At 41.4% G+C, this 20,447-nt stretch overlaps 3 protein-coding genes across 3 annotated transcripts; 2 read left to right on the forward strand and 1 right to left on the reverse strand.

Moving 5' to 3' along the window:
- The first annotated feature begins 670 nt into the window (after positions 1–670).
- On the forward strand, positions 671–3,926 carry LOC128472823 (zinc finger and BTB domain-containing protein 8A.2-like). The gene is made up of 4 exons (XM_053454780.1): positions 671–852; positions 1,743–2,623; positions 2,775–2,944; positions 3,137–3,926. The coding sequence occupies exons 2-4, from the start codon at positions 1,744–1,746 to the stop codon at positions 3,458–3,460; spliced, it is 1,374 nt and encodes a 457-aa protein (XP_053310755.1). The 5' UTR covers positions 671–852; position 1,743; the 3' UTR covers positions 3,461–3,926.
- Positions 3,927–9,193: 5,267 nt separating this feature from the next.
- On the forward strand, positions 9,194–15,686 carry LOC128472820 (zinc finger and BTB domain-containing protein 8A-like). Its single transcript, XM_053454778.1, has 4 exons — positions 9,194–9,351; positions 11,196–12,137; positions 13,330–13,499; positions 14,659–15,686. Exons 2-4 carry the CDS (start codon positions 11,210–11,212, stop codon positions 14,974–14,976), a joined length of 1,416 nt encoding a protein of 471 aa, XP_053310753.1. The 5' UTR covers positions 9,194–9,351; positions 11,196–11,209; the 3' UTR covers positions 14,977–15,686.
- Positions 15,670–19,989, reverse strand: ZBTB8OS (zinc finger and BTB domain containing 8 opposite strand). The gene is made up of 7 exons (XM_053454797.1): positions 19,864–19,989; positions 19,448–19,472; positions 18,169–18,290; positions 17,821–17,903; positions 17,684–17,736; positions 16,557–16,593; positions 15,670–16,189 (listed from the first exon to the last, which is right to left on the reverse strand). Exons 1-7 carry the CDS (start codon positions 19,943–19,945, stop codon positions 16,103–16,105), a joined length of 489 nt encoding a protein of 162 aa, XP_053310772.1. The 5' UTR covers positions 19,946–19,989; the 3' UTR covers positions 15,670–16,102.
- Positions 19,990–20,447: the final 458 nt, after the last annotated feature.

Genomic DNA, 20,447 nt, shown 5'->3' on the forward strand with positions numbered 1-20,447 from the left:
TATAATTAGTGAAATAAAAAAAAATTCTCTAATAATTTCTCTGATTTTATGGAGGACTTGGCCCAGAGCTACTTACTATTGAAGACCAATTTGGGACCTATAGCTCAGCTCAATCAAATTAATTAGCATTGTATATTTTTTATCACAATGCTAGTTCTAAAGAGTTATGTTGACACTTCCAGTGTGTCCCTTACATGAAGATGAATGTGTACATCACCGATCTCTCTGCAGACTTGGATCATCACTGCATTGGCTGCACGGGGGACACGGAACTGAGCAGGGCCGTGTCCCCATGAAGCACATCTGTAAAGTTCTATCGCACGCATCTAATACAAGCAGAGATCCGCCAGCATCGCTTCACTTCCCAGGGTGGCTGTGGGAGGCAGGATCAGGCATTTATGGCGAATGCGCATGACAGCTCCATTCCGTCTGGCATCTGCCGCTATGAAAGACGCGTACACAGTGTGCATTTACCAGGAACGCACCATTCCAAACACCCTACTAGGGTTACTATGTTTCCCAGATAAGCAAGGATGCATGTAGAAAATGTACATCGCGGCCCTGCGCTGAAATCCGCGCTGCCCCCGGATAACGCATCCTAATATGTGTATCCGTATTTAAATAAACCCTTTGCTTACGCTGAAAAAAGAAGCCCATTCCAATAATCCCCGGGTGGCACATCCACCCTGCTAGTCTCCCGCTTAAGCGCTGTCTCTTTAAGACAGTGTCTGCCCTCGGGCGTCGCCACGTGACTGGCTCTTTGTCCGCCACTATCGGACGGTATAGAAAACAAGAGAGGAGGTGAGGATTTGCGGAACAGTGAAGGACACCCGGGAAGGGGCGTGTCTTCCGGTAAGCAAACTGGGAAGGTGGGAGGTTAACATTGAGCTCCTGTGCTAAAGTATTGTAATGAGTGGCATTTAGAGTCAGCCAATCAGACGACTCGGAAGACAGCTCATTCTCCGCAGCGATATAGCGTTTAAGTCTGCATTAGACGCGGTTTTTGCCCAGCGTCATGTCCATCAATGAGCCTATGAGTATGTAAAGGCGATCGCGAATGTAGTTAGTGATGTAATGTAACGCCATTGGTAGAGGAATGAGAAAAGCTGAAACAAAGGGGATTCGCTGTAAACCATAATAACTGTAGCCCGTGTTCTGCTGTGGACCTCTCACACGATACACATTCTAAGCTTTGAAATCATACATTGTACAGCGCTGCGGAATATGACGGCGCTATATATAACAATAATAATAACATGGGTAGATACTGTGTTCCATGGATGTTTAATCCATTCTCCAAATGTAAAGAAGGGACATCATTTGGACTGTGGGACTCTGAGTCAAATATGGCAATCTGACCATATACATGTCATCGAACAAACAACAATGTGTCATAAAGTGTCTAGCTTTCTGTAACTTGCTTTGACTATGGGAAAGTAATTAGAAGCAAAGAAGTTATATAGAAAATAAACCAGGTTTTGTACAATACAATCCACACTTTGACATATTCTTTCATATATCTTCATGTCCAGCATGTCACCTATTCAGTGATGTGTTCAGATTATGGTGATGATGATGATTATCATCATCTATTATTTATATGGCACCAACAATTTACACAACACAATACATATAGTCCAGGGACATGACAAGACTAGAACAGACAGACTAAGACAACCCGATCCATCAGGGATAGAGAGCTAGATGCAACTGATGCTCTTTTTCTGTGTCCCCCTCCATAGGATGGATTTCTCGTCTCATCATACTCGTCTCCTGAAGCAGCTGGATGAGCAAAGGCGGAGGGATTTGTTTTGTGACTGTCACATTCTGGTTGAGGGACAGATGTTTAAGGCTCATTGCAATGTACTGTTTGCCAGCAGTGGTTACTTCAAGATGCTTCTATCGCAGAGCTGCAGGGATATGGGGCAGCCCATCACAGCCACATTTGATGCCTTCTCTGCTGATACATTCATTGCCATTCTGGATTTTGTCTACTCGGGCAAACTACCCCTCACAGGGCAGAATGTGATTGAGGTCATGGCTGCAGCCAGCTACCTGCAGATGACCGATGTGATCAGCGTATGCAAAGTGTTTATCAAATCCTCACTAGATATCAGTGAAAAAGATGGTGATGGTCTTGTTCATTTGTCAGGGCTCCAGCTTGGTCATTGTGGCCTTTATAATGCTGGTTGTGAAATGGACAAGTGTCCATCTAGTTATTCAGATAGGGATGATTCAGGGTGCCTAGAGGTTTCAAATAAATGGAACCAATTTGCCTTCTATCCTAGGAGCAATAACTTATCTTCTACATTAGATGACAAGTCAACATGCCAAAGAGCATCAGACAGACGTAATGATATGCCTCAGCTGCCCAGCTCAGCTTGCCCAGATGAGAGACCCAGGGGTTGCAGGGTTCCAGAACTCATTAACAGTGCATTTGGTGCTGATGTAGAAGTAAACAAGAGTGAATACCCAGCTACAGAGGAAGCTTTTGTGAACTGCTGGACAGTATCACAAAAGAGTGAGAGGAGAAGGTTAACTCAGAAAAGCAGAGCTTCCAAAGCAGACCAGCTGTATGCCACAATGCCAACCATCATGGGCATCAGAGGAGGATGGGGAGAAGGTGAGATTGGGCTCTGAATGCCTTATTAAATATTATGTATTTATGATGTCAAATATAATTGTTTCTGCCATACTGATTACAACTTTTATGAAAACCCACCTGCATTTGTTTTATACACAACTTTATATGCATACAAATGCTGTATCTACAGATATTTTGCCCAGCATGAGATTCAAGTGTCCATTTTGCACGTACATGGTCAAAAGGAAAGCAGACCTAAAACGCCACCTACGATGTCACACAGGGGAACGGCCCTATGCCTGCCAGGCCTGTGGCAAAAGATTCACAAGACAGGAGCATGTGCGCAGTCACTTCCGGAGTGTGAGTAATTTTGTATGTGACAAGACATTGTGCCACGTAGGCTTGAACAATAGAAAAATGTACCTTTACGATGTCCTGCCTTAAGAATTAGTACAAACTGGCATCTACATGTGAAAAAGGTGAGATGCAGGTAGGGTAAAGTCTGTAATGGCGATGATTTTTTCACTTTAATTTGTAAATGTTGTCCTTTAGATCCACGAGGCTGGTAAGCCAATCTGTAGGAGATGTAAAAGACACGTCACGGAAGAATCTGGCCAAGTGGTTCAGGAGGGTACTAGACGTTACAGACTGTGCAATGAATGCATGGCTGAAATTGGAAAGAGCAGTTTTCCAATGGAGTTGGATGATGATGATCCAACCATCATATTGTCAGGAGATGAAGACAGTGAGCCTCTCTGGAGCTTCCATGAAGGAACACAATCATCCGAACCAGAGATTATAGAGGAAACATCTTCTGACCTCATCATACATGAAGTGGATGACAGTGATGATGAAATCAAACCCATTGACTGTTAAAATTGGGGATGAGAACAGATTAGCACACAGAGAATTCGGTTGCATAACAATAAGATATATTTATGTGTATTCATTTTGATAGTCAACTAATATACACATAAGCATGATGTGTATATGGGATGCATGAAGAAGCGCATTTAGAAGTATTACCCGAGAGAATAAATTACACTGTGTTTGCATTGTAAATAACTTTTTTTCTGATGCAAAATGTTGTGATAAATGTTGAAATATACTGAATTTGATTTTGTCGTAATGTTCGTGGTGGACACAACTAGTCATTTAAGGCTTACATTACCTGTCATATATCGAGGGCAAATGCAGTCTGAGCTGTGTGCAGTGGCGCTTCCAAAAAGAGTTATATTGAAGCATATATGAAACACTGAGCAGGTTTAGTAGGTCATTTGCACTACTGAGGTCCAGCATTGACCACTTTTCATTTTTATTAAACTGCATAAAACATATACAATATTTATATCTGGATCTCATGACTGCAAACTGACAATTGTTACATCCATCCTATACAACAACTGGAGCATTCATACAAAAAGTGGACAGGCTGGATAATCTGAAAACCAGTTGTTCGCTGATTGTTAACTATATAAGTTTTACTGCACTCAACACCAAATGGGAGTTACAGTCAGGAGAGGGCTGACAGCTTTCGACAAATACAAGTTAATTGCACATGGTTGGGATGTTCCTCACTATTCCATCATTCTGTCAAAAGTAGAAACTTTAGAAATGTATATGAAATCTAAAATGTTAGCAAATTCATATAAACAAAGCCAAGAGAGAAAGGGGTCTGTAGCTGAGATCATCTGACCTTTGTTGCTGGTACCCTTCTCAAGTCTTCCAGGAACTGCTTTCTAAAGCCTTGCCAGAAAAAAATAGCTCTGGGGTGGCTTGCTCTCTTTTTCTGCCTCATTTTTGTAAAATCATTTTAGCAGAGGTATAGCTCTCTTTGTGGATAAAAGTTCTTTGATTTTCCCACCCAGGAATGCCAGTATCAGGTGTAGCAATCATTGGACCCTTTGTTGGAGAAATGACATGGCTGTTATTCTATGTAGATCAAAATACATATAGTAAGGTAATTTGCTATCAAAGCAAACTAACCCATGGGAAATGTGCATTCACAGAAAACAAATAATGAGCAATGGGGCAATATATCTACTTCATGGTATGTGGCTGCTTGACGCCGGTCCCCATGACACCCCATCCCCAGCTGGGTACCTTAATGTCACCTCCCATTACCCACCCTTAGTAGTTAGCCTGGAGTTGCTCCCTATGGTGTAAATCTAAAGATGAAGTCTCAGTCTGGTGGCCAACTAGGTTTCTCCTTTTCTCGATAATCTATCAGGGTTTTTAATTGGTTTAAAATGTTTGACACCTACTTATTGGCAAAAAAGGATAAGGAAGAAACTGCTCCAGGCTTGGTAAGTAACTGTGAACATCCAGATCACTTGTTTCAATGTCATATTAAAGAACTCACAGAGCTCATTTACACTAACTGGCCACTTTATTAGGTACACCTTGCTAGTATCGGTTTGGACCCCTTCGTGGCATCATTTCTACAAGGTGCTGGAAACCTTCCTCAGAGATTTTGGTCCATATGAACAGGATGGCATCACGCGGTTGCTGCAGATTTGTGGGCTGCACATCCATGATGCGAATCTCCCGTTCCACCACATCCCAAAGATGCTCTATTGGATTGAGATCCGGTGACTGTGGAAGCCATTGGAGTACAGTGAACTCATTGTAATATTCAAGAAACCAGTTTGAGATGATGTGAGGTTTGTGACATGGTGCATTTTCTTGTTGGAAGTAGCCATCAGAAGATGGGTACACTGTGGTCATAAAGGGATGGACATGGTAAGCAACGATACTCGGGTAGGGTGTTGCATTTAAACAATGCTCGTTTGGTACTAAGGAGCCAAAAGTGTGCAAAGAAAATGTCCCCCACACCATTACACTACCACCAACAGCCTGAACTGTTGATACAAGGCCGGATAGATGCATGCTTTCATGTTGTTTACGCTGACCCTGCCATCTGAATGTCACAGCTCAAATCAAGACTCATCAGACCAGGCAACGTTCTTCCAGTCTTCAGTTGTCCATTTTGGTGAGTCTGTGTGAATTGTAGTCTCAGTTTCCTGTTCTTAGCTGACAGGAGTGGCACCCGGTGTGGTCTTCTGCTGCTGTAGCCCATCTGCTTGAAGGTTCGATGTGCTGTGCATTCAGTGATGGTATTCTGCATAAGCCTGGTTGTAACGAGTGGTTATTTGAGTTACTGTTGCCTTTCTGTCATCTCGAACCAGTCTGCTTATTCTCCTCTGACCTCTGACATCAACAAGGCATTTTCGTCCACACAACTGCCCCTCACTGGATATTTTCTCTTTTTCGGGCCATTCTCTGTAAACCCTAGAGATGGTTCTGCGTGAAAATCCCAGCAGAACAGCAGTTTTTGAAATACTCAGACCAGCCTGTCTGTCAACAATAACCATGCCACGTTCAAAGTCACTTAAATCCTCTTTCTTCCCTGTTCTCATGCTCGGTTTGAACTTCAGCAAGCTCTCTTGACCACGTCTACATGCCTAAATGCATTGAGTTCCTGCCATGTGATTGGCTGATTAGCTATTTGTGTTAATTAATAAGCAATTAAACATGTGTAGCTAATAATATGGTCAGTGAGTGTATATGAGCGTTACTTTATAAGGGGTAATTTTGATGGGTCTTTCCCACAGAACCTACACACCTGTTGGAGGAGTTCAAAGGTAAACCAGCTGCCCAGGTCTGAAGAGATTATATAGAGAAACCCATATAAAAATGTAACGAAAGCATCCACCATGGTCTCGGCTGTGACAATGGACAGGGAAGCAGCTTCCAGAAAGGCAGTAGCTAAATCTACATCCAAGAAGATACCACTTCCCGGTTCAGATGTCCACGGCTACTTTCTGAAAGGGCTCTCCAACTAGGAGTAGGGGTTGTAACATTGCTTGGGTCTTTTACTTTGTCTACCCAATGGTAGCCCAGAGGTCAGTGGCTCCGCTGTGAAGAAAAAAAAAAAAAAAAAAACTCTCTCACACTCTGTCAGGGCCCGGGTTAATCAGTTTGGGTAGGAGCCTCATTGCAGGGGATACCTGGGGTTCTGTCTGCACACGGCGATGCATGGTAACCAAAGGATAAGACAGACACAAAGGAATACACCACAGGCAGAATTCCAGGTAATCCTATGTATTGTATATTATGGCAGAACAAGCAAATACAGGTTAAACAGTCTCTTAGCCAGAAACCGGACGTATGGCAGGAAGCCCACTGGAGGGGCGCACGGCTGAAGGCAGGAAGCCCACTTGGCAGGAAACCAGGAACCCCCTAGGGCAAAATGGTCCACAAACTTTAATGCAAAGTCTCTGACTGAAGGGCTGGGCATGTTTAAATAGGCAGGGTTAATCCAGGTAACAGGGCTCAGCTGGATGTAATGATTAGGGCTGGGTAAGTAGAGGCAGCTGGTCAGTTAGCCTACAGGGTGCTGGCTGACAGGGTGGAATCCTGACACGCTCTACAGGGATTTGCGACCCCTTACTTTCTTCCCCAGCCATAAAGCCTGCAGGAGGGCAGGATCTTCTTGGAAACAATTGATGGGTGGCCGCTCAGAAGAGTTACTTAACTCCCCTCCTCACCAGAAAAGCTGGACCTTTTTAGGGGACCCAGTTCCACCTCGGTATTTCTGGTATCTTTCATATAAATACAATGCTTTAAGGAAGCCCCAGCTCTTAGGACGGTGTGATAAAAACATTTTCAGCATGCACCACACACCTAGGCTGGGGCTAGTTTATACAAAAATAAAAAGCGCATGGAGGGGTCCGAAGTGCAAAAAAACAGCATGTGCAGAAAAGTGAATGAAGGGAGTGGAATAGTGAGGCAGAAGAAGAAGAACAATGGGATAAGAAAATTTGTCTGGCTGGTGAGTTTAGGATATTTTAGAACAGTGAAGTCAGGGTCGGAAGATTATCACAAGGGAATGGATTAGTATTTTAGTGAAGAAAGGTTGAGTTGTCATGTTACTTATTTCCTCAACTAGTATATAATTGAATTATTCTTTAGGCAAGACCATGCTTCCATACTTGATGCTACCGTCTGGATCCCACTGCAGGATACTGCCTTGCGACCAAGACCCTGATGACATTATTGCTGTGATTAAAGAATCAGAGATGCTACAGTCTAATCACAAGAAAAAGCTCAGTATTCAATTTGCCTCTCTCAGGGATCACTTCATCAGGGATCCTTACTCTGATCGAGACAAGGGGAGGGTGAGATTTTTGTTTTATAAAAAAAAAATCCATCCATTGTGATCATTACTGTGATTAGTAAAGAAACACGTTTTACTGTATAAAGAAGGTGCCATATATTTAGGATGAACTACTGAAGTCAAACTACATAGCTCAGATATGGTGTCACCACAACCATTCCAGGGCTGTCAATCAGCCCCAAAGCCACATTTCCCTTGTTGCCTAAGTCTGATGTACACCGATCAGCCATAACATTATGACCACTGACAGGTAAAGTGAATAACACTGACAATCTTGTTATCATGGCACCTGTCAGTGGGTAAATTTGGCAGCAAGTGAACATTTCATCCTCAAAGTTGTGTTAGGAGCAGGCGGAAGGATCTGAGCAGCTTTTACAAGGGCCAAATTATGATGGCTAGACGACTGGGTCAGAGCATCTTCAAAACAGCAGTGAAGGCTGGCTTGTGTGCTCAAATCTAATAGAAGAGCAACTGTAGCCTTAACCCCTTGAGGACAATGGGCGGTCCCTAATCCCATTGAAAACAATGCATTTTGAGCCCGTACCTGTACGGGCTTTGCTGGTTGAGGCTGCATAAATGCACACCAGTCAGGTTGTGGGGTGGGGAACCCTTGGGAGATATAAGCATATTTTTGCAGGATTGTCCCATTTAAATCACGTATAGAAGTTCAGCTCTCCTGCAAACTACCTGTTTAATGCACAGACCCCAGTTTCTGTATGTGATTTAAAAAAAAAAAAAACTAAGTATTTTAAGTAACTTTTCATGCACAAATGACCACACATAGGTGATGCTTTATGGGAAATACAATGTTTCTGTTCCTGCATAGTCTTTTATTAGTCTGATCTTCTGCCTGAATGATTAAGACTGAGCCATTCTGCTGTAAAGCAATCAGGGCATTTGCAAAAACTGTTATGGGTACAAAACAAAAAAAACATTTTTGAAAATTGACTTTTATTTTGATACAAGTAGTAAACAAGACAAAAAAATCAAACTCTGTAACCCAGCAGTCCCCTCCAGGGTACAATAATTTGAAAGAACTTTATTTATGCCGACATTTTGTTGTTTCAGGTGCATCCCGGGCAGATGAATTGTGAAATAAATGGCACACTATATACTTAACGGGCGAACATACACGTCACGTGATGAAGCTGTCCTCATGCACTTGTTCATATGCGTTCTTAGTGTTGATGCCTCTGCTGTGTACACGCCGAGCTGCACACTTTGTGCCCGTTTAGATACAGATGTTTCCATATTAAATGCATAGTAATTCTCTACATTTATAAAGCTGAGAACACTAACGCCCCCCCCCCCCCGCACTGTGACCCTATACGGGCGAACTGTATACGCGCTTCCTGCTGAATGACCCTCTACCACTCCCCCGGGTGTCCCTCACACACCCGCCCCTTCCCATTCCCACCTCACCCCCACCTCAGGCGCGGCCCCTTTAAGACAGTCTCAGCCCTCGGGCGTCGTCACGTGACCGACCCTTTTGTCCGGACATTCGGGCGGCGGAAGCAGCAACGGTGAAAAAGTGGGTGAGAAACTCATACAATAGCGGGTGGACACCCTTTGAAGGGCGACGTTTCCGGTGAGTGACCCGAATATCTACAGAACAGGATGTTAACTGGAGGCATAATGCACCCGGTTAAGAAGTGACCCGTGAAGGGGCGAAACTTTAGTACCTTGCACGGGAGCGGGTAATAAGGATGCGCACGAATTTAGGGTAGCTATGAGGAAATCTTGCACAGGTACCTGCAGCCTCCGGGTCACCACCCCCCCAGCTGGTTTAAAAATACCCGCATACGATCAAAAATGTCCAAACTAGACTATAATAAATACCGCTCCGGGACTGCAAGGTTTGCTTTGCGGTTAAAGACGGGTGCGAGCACTCGGTATAGGTATGGGTGTGATAGACAGAGGCTACGGCCAATCGGGTGTTCCCGGAGGTAAGTGTCCCGCCTCCAAGTAAATGACACATTGCGGAACTAATAAACGGAAGCTGAACGGATATATCCTGCACCGGAGTGGAGAGCAGCCAATGACAGAGATTATTGATAATCTGCTCCCACCTTCTAAAGTGACTGACGTTCACTTCGACAAATTAGAATGCGTCTAGCGGTGCTTGCTTTGTTGTTCCATCATTCAGCTTTTTAATACTATTTTTTTTTTATTATTCCTGCCTCACTGGTGGGTAGGCCTGCAGAGCTAGACTGTGGGTTACATCTTCTTGTGGGCAGCTGCACATCACAATGGCTGCCCCCAACCCTCAGAATTGAAGAGAAGTTGTCTCACATCAGCCTAAAATGTTTACATGCGGATGAATTACACAACAATAAGTGTGTGAATTACACATGTCTTTAATATCAAAATAGCATTTCAAGTACTTATAAGTAGGAGAGTAGGGAGTATATCTCAACATGGAGGGAAACATGAAAAAAGTTGTATTATGATGTTTTGTTTACAAGACTATATTAATCATTAATGGGACATGCATGTGGGTATGATGAACACAAGACCATGGACGACTAAGGCTCGAGTCTCTTGCAGCAGAGATCTGTCTAATTCTACGTTTCTATTCACGTGAACTGATCCCTGTGTATTTGCTGCATCAATGTTTGAGAAGCGTAAGGTTTGGACTGCTTGGACGCCGTCCATAGTTTAAAACTTTGTGTCACATAATAACCATGGCTGGATTTGCAGCCTCGGCATATCTGAGAACCCTTACCTTCTACTGGCAGAGAAAGGACAATGTGTCCCAAGTTCAAGGTGATAGATTAGTTGTATATAAAAACAGTACCGTTTTTTCATTTTATGTATGCAGACTCCAGTTTTGTCCACAGTGTAAACAAATCTAGGGTTCATTACCTAAACCGAATGATATCTGGAAGTCCGATGAGGGGAGAAAAAGTCCCTGAGCAAAAAATAGTGCTAAAACTTTGTTTTAATTCATTTTGCTCTAGTAATATCCCCTTTTTGCAGTCCTTTTTTCAATGCTCAAACATAAAACTGAGCTGATCCTTTAATGACGTCCTTCTTGAACAAAGAAATCCTTTTCTCCGTAGGCTTTCATTAGTTAGAGTGATTGAGACTAAGTCATTCTATTGTTTACAACGAGGCTGCATTATAAAATCCAATGGCCTGAAAACAGTATAAAACATCTAATGTGATATAGGGTTGCTTACCAATATTGGCAAGATCACGACTATTTCTCACGCACCTTTTCATTCTAACATAGAATCTATGACATGTCACATAGTGAAATATAGAGTGTGAACTTATATTACATGTTTAAAAACATATATGGCTTTAATATATACCCCAAAATTGCACATCACACCTTTGGAAAAATCGTACAAGAGTTGAAGAACATCTGAAACTAAGATTCTGAAGTATAGTCCATAACTTCACTCTTCTCTGTGTACTTTGTTCTAGTGTCCCTACATAAAATGGATTTCTCGTCTCATCATACTCGCCTCCTGCAGCAGTTGGATGAGCAAAGAAGGAGGGATTTGTTTTGTGACTGTCACATCCTAGTGGAGGGGAAGGTGTTTAAGGCTCATCGCAATGTACTGTTTGCCAGCAGTGGTTACTTCAAGATGCTTCTATCGCAGAGCTGCAGGGATATGGGGCAGCCCATCACAGCCACATTTGATGTATTCTCTGCTGACACATTCACAGCCATCCTTGACTATGTCTACTCTGGCAAACTACCCCTCTCTGGACAGAATGTGATTGAGGTCATGTCAGCAGCCAGCTACCTGCAGATGACTGATGTGATCAATGTATGCAAGATGTTCATCAAGTCCTCACTTGACATCAATGAGAAGGACCGAGATGGTTTCTTCAGTCTTTCTGACAAAGATGCTGGCAGTAATGGATCAGGACTCTATGCAGCAGGATGGAGGAGTGAAAACAGCCCAACCCATACACATGAGACACCAGAGCATGGTGGTTTTATAGCTGGGTACAATTACCCCCCTCCCATTACTTCCAGGTTGCAACGTCCTTTTACTAAGCATCCCCGCAAACCAGAACATGTCCGCAAACACCGGAGGCGCCTGATGCCTGAGCCTTTGACACCTGCTTCTGTTACAGCTGTTCCACTAGGAGACTTGGTGGGAGGATCTGCAGAGTGTCTGGTGCAGGAGGACGATTCAGCAGATTGTATAAAACAGGAGGAAGAACCATCACAGCCATCTAGGTTGTGCTCCAAAGTAGATGATGAGGACGAAGATGCCACAACTCGTAGCTGGCCAGACTCGCCACGCCATACGGAATCTGGGGGTCAGGATGTAACACCACAGGCCTCTAAAGCAGATGAACTGTACAAGACAATGCCAACAATCCTGGGGGTTATGACTGGATGGAGTGAAGGTGAGTAAGGGTGATGGGGACTTTTACGCAATGTACAGAGCTACAGAATATGATGGCATCGTATAAAGCAAGAAATAATAAGTACTTGACTTGATTTAAACTTTCAACAAAAGATACATTTGGTGGATAGGAAAAGTAAAGTGCATCGTAATATACGAAAGCCAAATTGAAATTGCTAGGCAACGGGGAGCTCATGTAGGTAAATTCATTCTAGCTGTACGGTGAGAAGGTTAATCCACTTTCATAAATCAGCTGTTTTTTATGGCATTGCTAATGAAGTCTGACTATGGGCTTTCCTTAGTCAGAGGGGTACATTTGTTAAAAGAAGAGCTCTGGTTTAGCTTATTGGCTTCACTATACATTATGAAGTGCCAAACCCAGTGGGTTTCTGCTGCAGCAAGAGCCCTCTATAGTGTATAGTTAAATCACAGATTTCTCCAAAGTCCCCTCACCCATTGTCTTATACGTTATACTGGACTACATTGCCACTGAAAACTAAACTAAAGTGATATAATCAAAGTATTAATTAAGTACAACAAAGCCTATGGCTCTGTAATGAAAAGCTGACCTTTATTAAGATACCTTGCCCTGCAGAGTGCCTCTAAGGAGCTCTTTTGTTGACTTCACTTTTTTGAAGTCTTCTTAAGTGTTTTGGCTGCCAATTTAATACATAATATTGCTCTGAAGCTGGTTGTGGCCAATCTCACTTAATTCAGCAACCTTCCGGTAATAGACTTTACTGAATATTTCCATTTCTTTCTTCCGTGCAACTGTTGCCCTATCGTTGTTCTGTAGAGCGGCTGACACTTAGTAGCAATGCTTATTTACCAAGACAAAAGGCAACTTGTATCACTGCCTTGTCACTCTCATGCTCTTGTAGAATTGGCATCTTTATTCGTGTGAGCGTAGCCCTTTCATCCCTTTACAATTTTGAATATTGTATGATAAAACAAATCCTCTTTAATTGGCCATATTCACCACCAACCAGGCCCAGCTCTGGCTTTTGGCAAGACTCCAGACACACATGCAGAATATGATCCCAGTTATTTCAATCAATGTTAAAAAATATATATATATATTGTCCATGTGACTATTTTACGCATGGATTTTTTGTTGTAATGGTTGACTGTCCAGAGATTGAATTTTTTTTTTTTTTAATAGCTGCTTCTCTTATTTTATTTTTTTTCTACAGATGATTTAAGTCCGGTGAGGTTTAAATGCCCTTTCTGCACTCACACCGTCAAAAGAAAAGCGGATCTGAAACGCCATCTGCGCTGTCATACCGGAGAGCGTCCGTACCCCTGCGAGGCATGCGGAAAGAGATTCACGCGGCTGGAGCACCTACGAAACCACTTCCAAACTGTATGTACAAAAGGCATTTTATTAAAAATATAAATATAAATATATATATATATATATATATATATATAAAACCAGTGCATGAAAAATTCTTAAAGGTGAATTCCCACTATTTTGATTTCTGTAGGCATCATATTTATATTGTAAGAGCTAGTAAAGGTATGTTAAGTTATTGAAGCAGAAGAGCGGGAAACCGAAAGTTTTGCGTGGGTGTAGTTTAGTTCCCGTTTGATTTACCTGCATTCATTAAATACATTACATTTCCTTGCCAAGCTAGCCTTCGGGGCGGTACTAGATTGAACTGATATCAGACGTGCCAGAGTATTGTTGCAAATAACGATGCACTTTGCTATTTTGCAACATTACGTGGCTTGCGGAAGAACATTTGAAGGTTTTTGCACGGTATTACAAGTATTACATTGCACGCTGTAACACGTGTGATGTAATCAGTGCTATCCTCCAATCTCCAAGAGGCTTCTAAGCTGCGAAAAACTAGCTTCACAAAATAGCAGCGTGACAAGGGTGAAGTTTGAAACATGGAAATAAACGATTTGTTACTATTTTACAACAATTATATAATATATATATAGGGTGTTCTACTTTCTGCCCTTAAAAGTATAAAGTGGTTAGTTTTAAGGGGACTTCAGTAATGATTATATATCTAGTTGTTGTAATTTAGCAATAATTATTTACTTTCACTGTTATCAAGCTTTTTGGTGCTGAAAAAGCTGTTTGCAGTCATGATCTTTTGCTAGACAATTTAAATACACTTCGTGTTGTCTGGGCGACTCTCAGTATGTGTAAATGTTTGGGTTTGTGAAAATCTTCCTGTATGGGCACTATGCAAATGTCCAACTGCATCTACTAAACTAAAATAGGAAATAGTAAATCTGGGTTTGTTTTGGGTTTTCATTTATTGGGGCAATACTGTGTTCTGTTAATGGACACATGCAGTTGTTAGTTACCTGAAAGTGTCTATTTACAGTATACAAGTCCATCTCCACAATACTCAGTTTTGCGAAGGTACTTAACATTAAGGGCTGAGTTTACCATGAAGCATAAAGGCCAAAAAAATTAACAAAATGGAAATTTGTAGATTAAGTAATGTTAGATGGTTTTAAACTCATTTAACGTTTGATGAACCTTCTTCATTTCTCTGTAGATTCATGAAGCAGGTAAACTCATCTGCCGCAGATGTAAGCTGCCAGTGACAGAGATGACTGGCCGTGTGATTCAAGATGGAACAAGGCGATACCGCCTCTGCCACCCATGTCTCAGCGAGGCTGGCTTGGACAACGTGAGCTTCGATTTTGGAGATGACCAGCCATTGATTCTTCCCCCTGAACATGAGAGGGGGCAGGGCTGGCATTTCAAGGATGATGGGAGGGAGGAGAATGGGAGCGATAGACCAGAGTCAGACCTAGTGATCCATGAGGTAGACGATAGTGAGGAGGAAGAAACAAAACCACAAATAAAATGACAATACGTGGGGCTGGAACCAAACTACATCGTTCACTAATACTTCCAGCATGGTTTGTTCCTGACCCCACTGGCAAAGAAGTCAACAAGATTACCTATAAGTTCCTAGTGTTTGTTTTTTGAACTATGTGTCAATATTGAGCTGCTTCCTCGGCTGTTGGTGTTTATTACTTCCTTTTAAGCACGGCTGTATTCTTATGAACACCTGCCAGCTGTTTCCAACATAGGAGCAAAAGGTCTTACATATGACTGACACTTCCATTCTGTTCTAGCCTGTACCCATTCTAAAAGGATAGAGAAATGGTTGAAGACACACTTTTGGACAGCATGGCAAATTCACAACTATGGAGCAGAGCTCCCGTGATGTGCGGTTTCCTTCTACCTGAATAAGCTATGGTTGCAGAATACACTAATAGCAACCAGCCACAGCAAGTGTTAGCAGTTTGAACCATACTGCAATGAAGGATAGACTTTAATACTCATTTGACATTTCACAAAGAGGGCTTTCCCATTCCTCCACACGTGATTTTTATTTGTGCAAGACTGCCAAGTGCAGTGTGTATATAACGTTTGCATATTTCAGCACCGTATATATTCATTGATTGTGTATCATGTTTGATTAGCAGTATTGTATCTACCAGGAAGCATTTAGATTTGCATCTAATTTCAGTCTGGGAATAAAAACCAGTTACGCTTGTTAATTAAAAAAAATATTCTCCTGTTTATTTATCAGTGCTAGCAGCATACGTAGAGCTCATTTAAACACAAGTACAGAATAAATTAATTAGTGCCTACTAAAAATGTTATAACTGCTGTTCTTGAATGCAGTCAAAATAATTTTAAGAAAACTAAAAACTGAATCATGTATCACATCATGGTTGACCAGGGAGCTTGCAGGAGACTTGTTTCAACTTCCTGAATTCATTGTGCCTTATAAAATTGCCAAATTATCTGGAAGAGTGGCTTGGATTAAGAGTGGTGAATTCCAAGAAACCTCACTGATTTACATATACATTAGCCACTCAACTAAAGCACACTGGGGTTTGCCCTTTATTATAAAGCGAAGACGGGTGGATATGCACTCCTACGAAGCTTTGATGCTTGTATCACCATGCAAAGTTGAGGCCTCATATGTCAATGATTACAAAAACCTCTGGCTTCTCATCTTCATGGATCTGCATGGCTGAGTATGTGATAGCTTTTACTTCTGTTCCCTGGGGGGAAAAAAGATAAGCTATAGATACTGGCTATTGAAAAAAAGGATATATACCCTGTCCATATCACATCATAGTATTGTAAAGTGTGTTGCTTCTGGTAGGAGGTAGGTTTAGCACTCTATCAATAGTTTACAGACATAAGCTAAAACATTACGCTAATTCATAGATCAGAAAATACTGTAATGTATAGACTAAGTGTTTTACTTTTTATGGTGCATGTTAATCAAATATTCTGCACACAATGTAGCATGGATATTTTGGACAATTATACTAAACACACCACATTTCAAGAAGAATCTCCTTTCAGACAATTTCGAGGTTAGTTGGCCTATCAAACAGTTTCTGAGACAGGAGTAGGATTTACCTGAGGGTGTTTGGATAAGCTAAACTCTTCTCCCCATCTGCGGAAAACAGAACAACCGTGTTTAAGGAAAGTTGAAAGGACCAACCTCTTCGAAGTCATGAGCACAAAAGCAATGCAACGCTCAAGAAATATAAATCCTTAGCAAAGCCACAGACATTGATATAAACCAGTTGGTATTATTAGACACCTATGTCACCTATCACCCATTCATACAGAAGAAGGCCTTTGGGAATTCTGTAGTTTTCAAACCTAAAACACTCTGTTGAGAGTAATCTGGAGCATTTGCAGAAGAGTAGTGGTTTCAACTCCCTTACTTTACTATTCATTATGAAGGTCCACTACTGGCAGGTTTCTTCAGCAAGAATGGCTGAACTGGTTCTGTATAAGACATAATTAAATCAGCTAGGAGAAACCTAGTATGCTCATTGATTTTTCTATGCATTATAAAGGAGCAGAAAGACTCCCTGCAGCAGAAGCTCATTGGGGTTGGACCTTCAATGTATAGTGAAGCCAAGACGTTGAAACAAACTCTCCCTACAGTAAGTAGACCCCCAAAGGATCCTCAGGCTCTTCATGATTATCCCTTCCTAATTACATATATGCGTCCTGCAAGGGTCAAGCTATTCCCAGTACAGGAAATTTTAATTAGAGAGCTCGCTGTGCTAAATCTCAGCTTCCATTATGTGAACTTTTAAAAGTAATAAGCTTCAGAACAGTTCACACTTATTCACAAACAAAAACAGATTTTTAATTAAGGAACTAAGTCTTTGGTTCTTAATCTAGTGCGAGTAGCCATTCAGCTATGAATTGTTTTATGCAAACTCATCCTGCCTACAATTGTGGCCATTAAAAAAGTGGAAGCATGGGTCATAAGATTTTTCACAAGGGAAGTGTGACACTAAAAAGGTTAAGAACCACTGAACACAATTATGTTAAAAGCTGCGACAGTTCTCCTTCATAGAGACTCATTGGGGTCAAGGAAAATGGCCAAGTTGTCCCTTCATAATAGCTAATCCCAAAATATGGAATTTTTTTTCTCACAGGGTGGCAAATCTGTGGTTTTGTATTTCTATAATTTTTTTTTTAACTCGCTAAAATGAAAGCCTGCCGCACAGAGCTGCTCTTACCCAATCGAGCGAATCTTGAACCTCATGCGATCTATGTACAGCACCTTCACCTCCTATTAAAGAGAACTTTGGTTATTCATTAATTTTTTTGATGATTAGTTGCCACATTATTAAACGGGCCATGTAAGAGTACTCACACGAGGTACAAAGAACTGGTCAGCGCTGAATTTATACAGCCAATCATCCAGGAAATGGTAAAGGAGCGAGATCATATCTTCTCCTGAGTACAAAAGTAATTCAGTACTTTAAATTAGCATTGGTACATTGGGATAGGAACCAGGGTACACACTGTGGACCAAACCCCCACATGGCTTCAGAGAGCTGATCATAAATTTAGATACACTTATTTTTGCTAATATCCAAGTACAGAAGTGTGTGTATTTAAATAACAGCAATATTAACTATAAAAGTAGAATGTCCTCTGGTTTGCCTTGACTCCAATTGCAGACATGACTAATAAGCTTCTTGTTGCCATATAGACTTACCCTCTGTTTCCACCTCCACTGTATCCAAGGGTTCAACCGTCTCTATATCGGTCATGTACCCAAACATCGCCATAGCACATTGTTCAAAAGCTTCTTCCAAAGTCTCCCCCCATGCATGTAACCTGTGCAGAAATTTGAAATCACATTAATGTCCGCTGAAATGCATAAGTTAAAAACACGTGTCTGTGATAATTAATACATATTTTAACACTAGTTCTGTCCTGGAATGAGGTCGGAGACTCTGACAACATTAAAAAAATAATAATAATAATTTAAATCACAGTAAATAAAGACTGGGTTCTGGAATGTAATACTTTTAGGAATAATGGCGTATCCCCCATCTTGAACAGTACTACTATGACATTAACACTCTCTAGTATGCTGAGCAAATGACGCCTAGAAGTCGTTTTATTCTTTCCGCTGAATCTTTTCTTTCCAAATGTTTTCCCAAAAAACGATTACTTGATGAAATAATTATTCAACTTTGCTACCAACCTACCATATACATCAATAAAAGATGTTTCTAAAGGACAAAATGGTTAAAACAAAACGCTCTCATGTCACCCAGATCACAGGGTCACGCCTGTAGCTGACTGCTCTGTAACTGGAGCAGTCAGCCTCCAGCTGGATGTGATCACTGCTACAGCTATATATCACATGCATGGATATGGTCAAACAGCAAAGGGAGTGCTTATAATCACCGTCTGTCCCTGTCTCTCTCCTTTTCACTATGATCATGAGCTGGAGAGAGATAGAGGACAGTAAGAAATACACAAGGCCCAGGTTTAGAAGAAATATATATATATATACACACACACACATATACATTTTACATGACCTTATGGGCCCTATGTTTTATGTATTGTAGGTAGTAGGGAATTAGGGTTTGGTAGGGGTTAAAAAAGATTAAGTAAAAATATGATTGTTTAACATTTACATACCAATGAAACTGAATCTTTTTTTTTTTTATAAAACAAAATGATGTCTTCAATATATGAATATAGTTATAAAGACATTAAAAAGGGCAAAAAACTGGGTACAATAAATGATATACGTGAAATAAGAGCTGAAGAAAGATATCACAAACATGAACGTTGCTTTGGTTCAATGGTGTAAAACAGCTCTGGTCCTTAAGGGGGTTAAATAATACATGCCTTTCCCGAGGTCCAGCTTAAAAAAGTAATATCAGACAGTCAATTAAAGTGGGTGACAAACTTTGTAATTATTGTGAAAACTTAGAAACACAGGAAGATCAAGAAATGTATTGGAATATACATACTGAACATCCGCTGTGTGATCCAGATCTAAAATGAGAGAGAAAAAAAAAAGTTTTTTGGGGGATTCTGAAGTTGGAAAGTTGTTTGGCTACTATGCAGATACTAAGTCACAACAACACTACGGGTCACTAACAACAAAGCCTTAACTACAGGAATTCTGTGTGCCTTTGTGGGGCCAAAACTATACGCATATGGGTAACTGGTGAATTTTACAATAAAACTGTTGTAAACTTAAGACGTCTCGTTGCTTTAGCTCCAGAAAAGGGGAATTGGCAGATACGTAAAACTAGCATCAGCATTGCGTAACGCTGCGCAACATCCGTAGGCCATAGACCTAAACTATACGCCGTTCACTTTACGTTACCCCGAAATCGTGATAATCGGAGTATCGTGATAACCAGGCTGACTCGTCACCTACACTCATGTTTCTTATTCACTGCCGGGTACTTTTTTTTCACTGCAGCTTGCTCCGAAGACAAGTCATAATACCGTTCATCCATTACACAGAGCACGCAGTACCAGGTGCTTTAACCAAAGTTTTCCGGGTGCCGGCTCCTGTCATGTGACCGGATTTCCGGGTAAAGATAACTGCATCCATATTGGTGCTCCCTACGAATGCCAACGTAAGCCGATCGTTCCGGAATAACGAGGCGCGGGTGTGCCAGTAAATGTACCCACTCGTGATTATATACACGAGGCGAACAATACTTTATCACACGCTTAATATATATTAGTTTCATTATAGGGCACCATGAACGCCTTATTGTTTTAGTTGGGCTCCTGATGTCTGTTTATTGTAGTTTAGCGCAACCAATGGTAGGAACACTACGTAAATGCCTTAGTAGATAACGTTGGGGTACATACTATAGTTCTTTTGTAGCTACAGAAGAGTATTTTTCTCTAAGTTTGGGAGTTTTCTGCAATGAATTCTCAGTGCTCTGAAATGACACACCAAGATTAAACTGTTTTAGTCCTAGGTCAATCAATATTAAATCCAGCTGT

The sequence above is a fragment of the Spea bombifrons genome, chromosome 2 (assembly GCF_027358695.1).
Source record: "Spea bombifrons isolate aSpeBom1 chromosome 2, aSpeBom1.2.pri, whole genome shotgun sequence".
In the NCBI taxonomy this organism is placed as follows: Eukaryota; Metazoa; Chordata; class Amphibia; order Anura; family Pelobatidae; genus Spea; species Spea bombifrons.

What these genes read in the sequence shown, in the direction of transcription:
- LOC128472823 (XM_053454780.1), top strand. Translation starts at nt 1,744, where the DNA reads ATGGATTTCTCGTCTCATCATACTCGTCTCCTGAAGCAGCTGGATGAG. An exon ending in CAGAGGAGGATGGGGAGAAG is followed by an intron (nt 2,624 to 2,774) that starts GTGAGATTGGGC and finishes CTGTATCTACAG; the next exon opens with ATATTTTGCCCAGCATGAGA. An exon ending in TGCGCAGTCACTTCCGGAGT is followed by an intron (nt 2,945 to 3,136) that starts GTGAGTAATTTT and finishes GTTGTCCTTTAG; the next exon opens with ATCCACGAGGCTGGTAAGCC.
- LOC128472820 (XM_053454778.1), top strand. Translation starts at nt 11,210, where the DNA reads ATGGATTTCTCGTCTCATCATACTCGCCTCCTGCAGCAGTTGGATGAG. An exon ending in TATGACTGGATGGAGTGAAG is followed by an intron (nt 12,138 to 13,329) that starts GTGAGTAAGGGT and finishes TTTTTTCTACAG; the next exon opens with ATGATTTAAGTCCGGTGAGG. An exon ending in TACGAAACCACTTCCAAACT is followed by an intron (nt 13,500 to 14,658) that starts GTATGTACAAAA and finishes ATTTCTCTGTAG; the next exon opens with ATTCATGAAGCAGGTAAACT.
- ZBTB8OS (XM_053454797.1), bottom strand. Translation starts at nt 19,945, where the DNA reads ATGGATGAACGGTATTATGACTTGTCTTCGGAGCAAGCTGCAGTGAAA. An exon ending in AGTGGAGGTGGAAACAGAGG is followed by an intron (nt 17,904 to 18,168) that starts GTAAGTCTATAT and finishes TTTTGTACTCAG; the next exon opens with GAGAAGATATGATCTCGCTC. An exon ending in GCTTATCCAAACACCCTCAG is followed by an intron (nt 16,190 to 16,556) that starts GTAAATCCTACT and finishes TTTTCCCCCCAG; the next exon opens with GGAACAGAAGTAAAAGCTAT.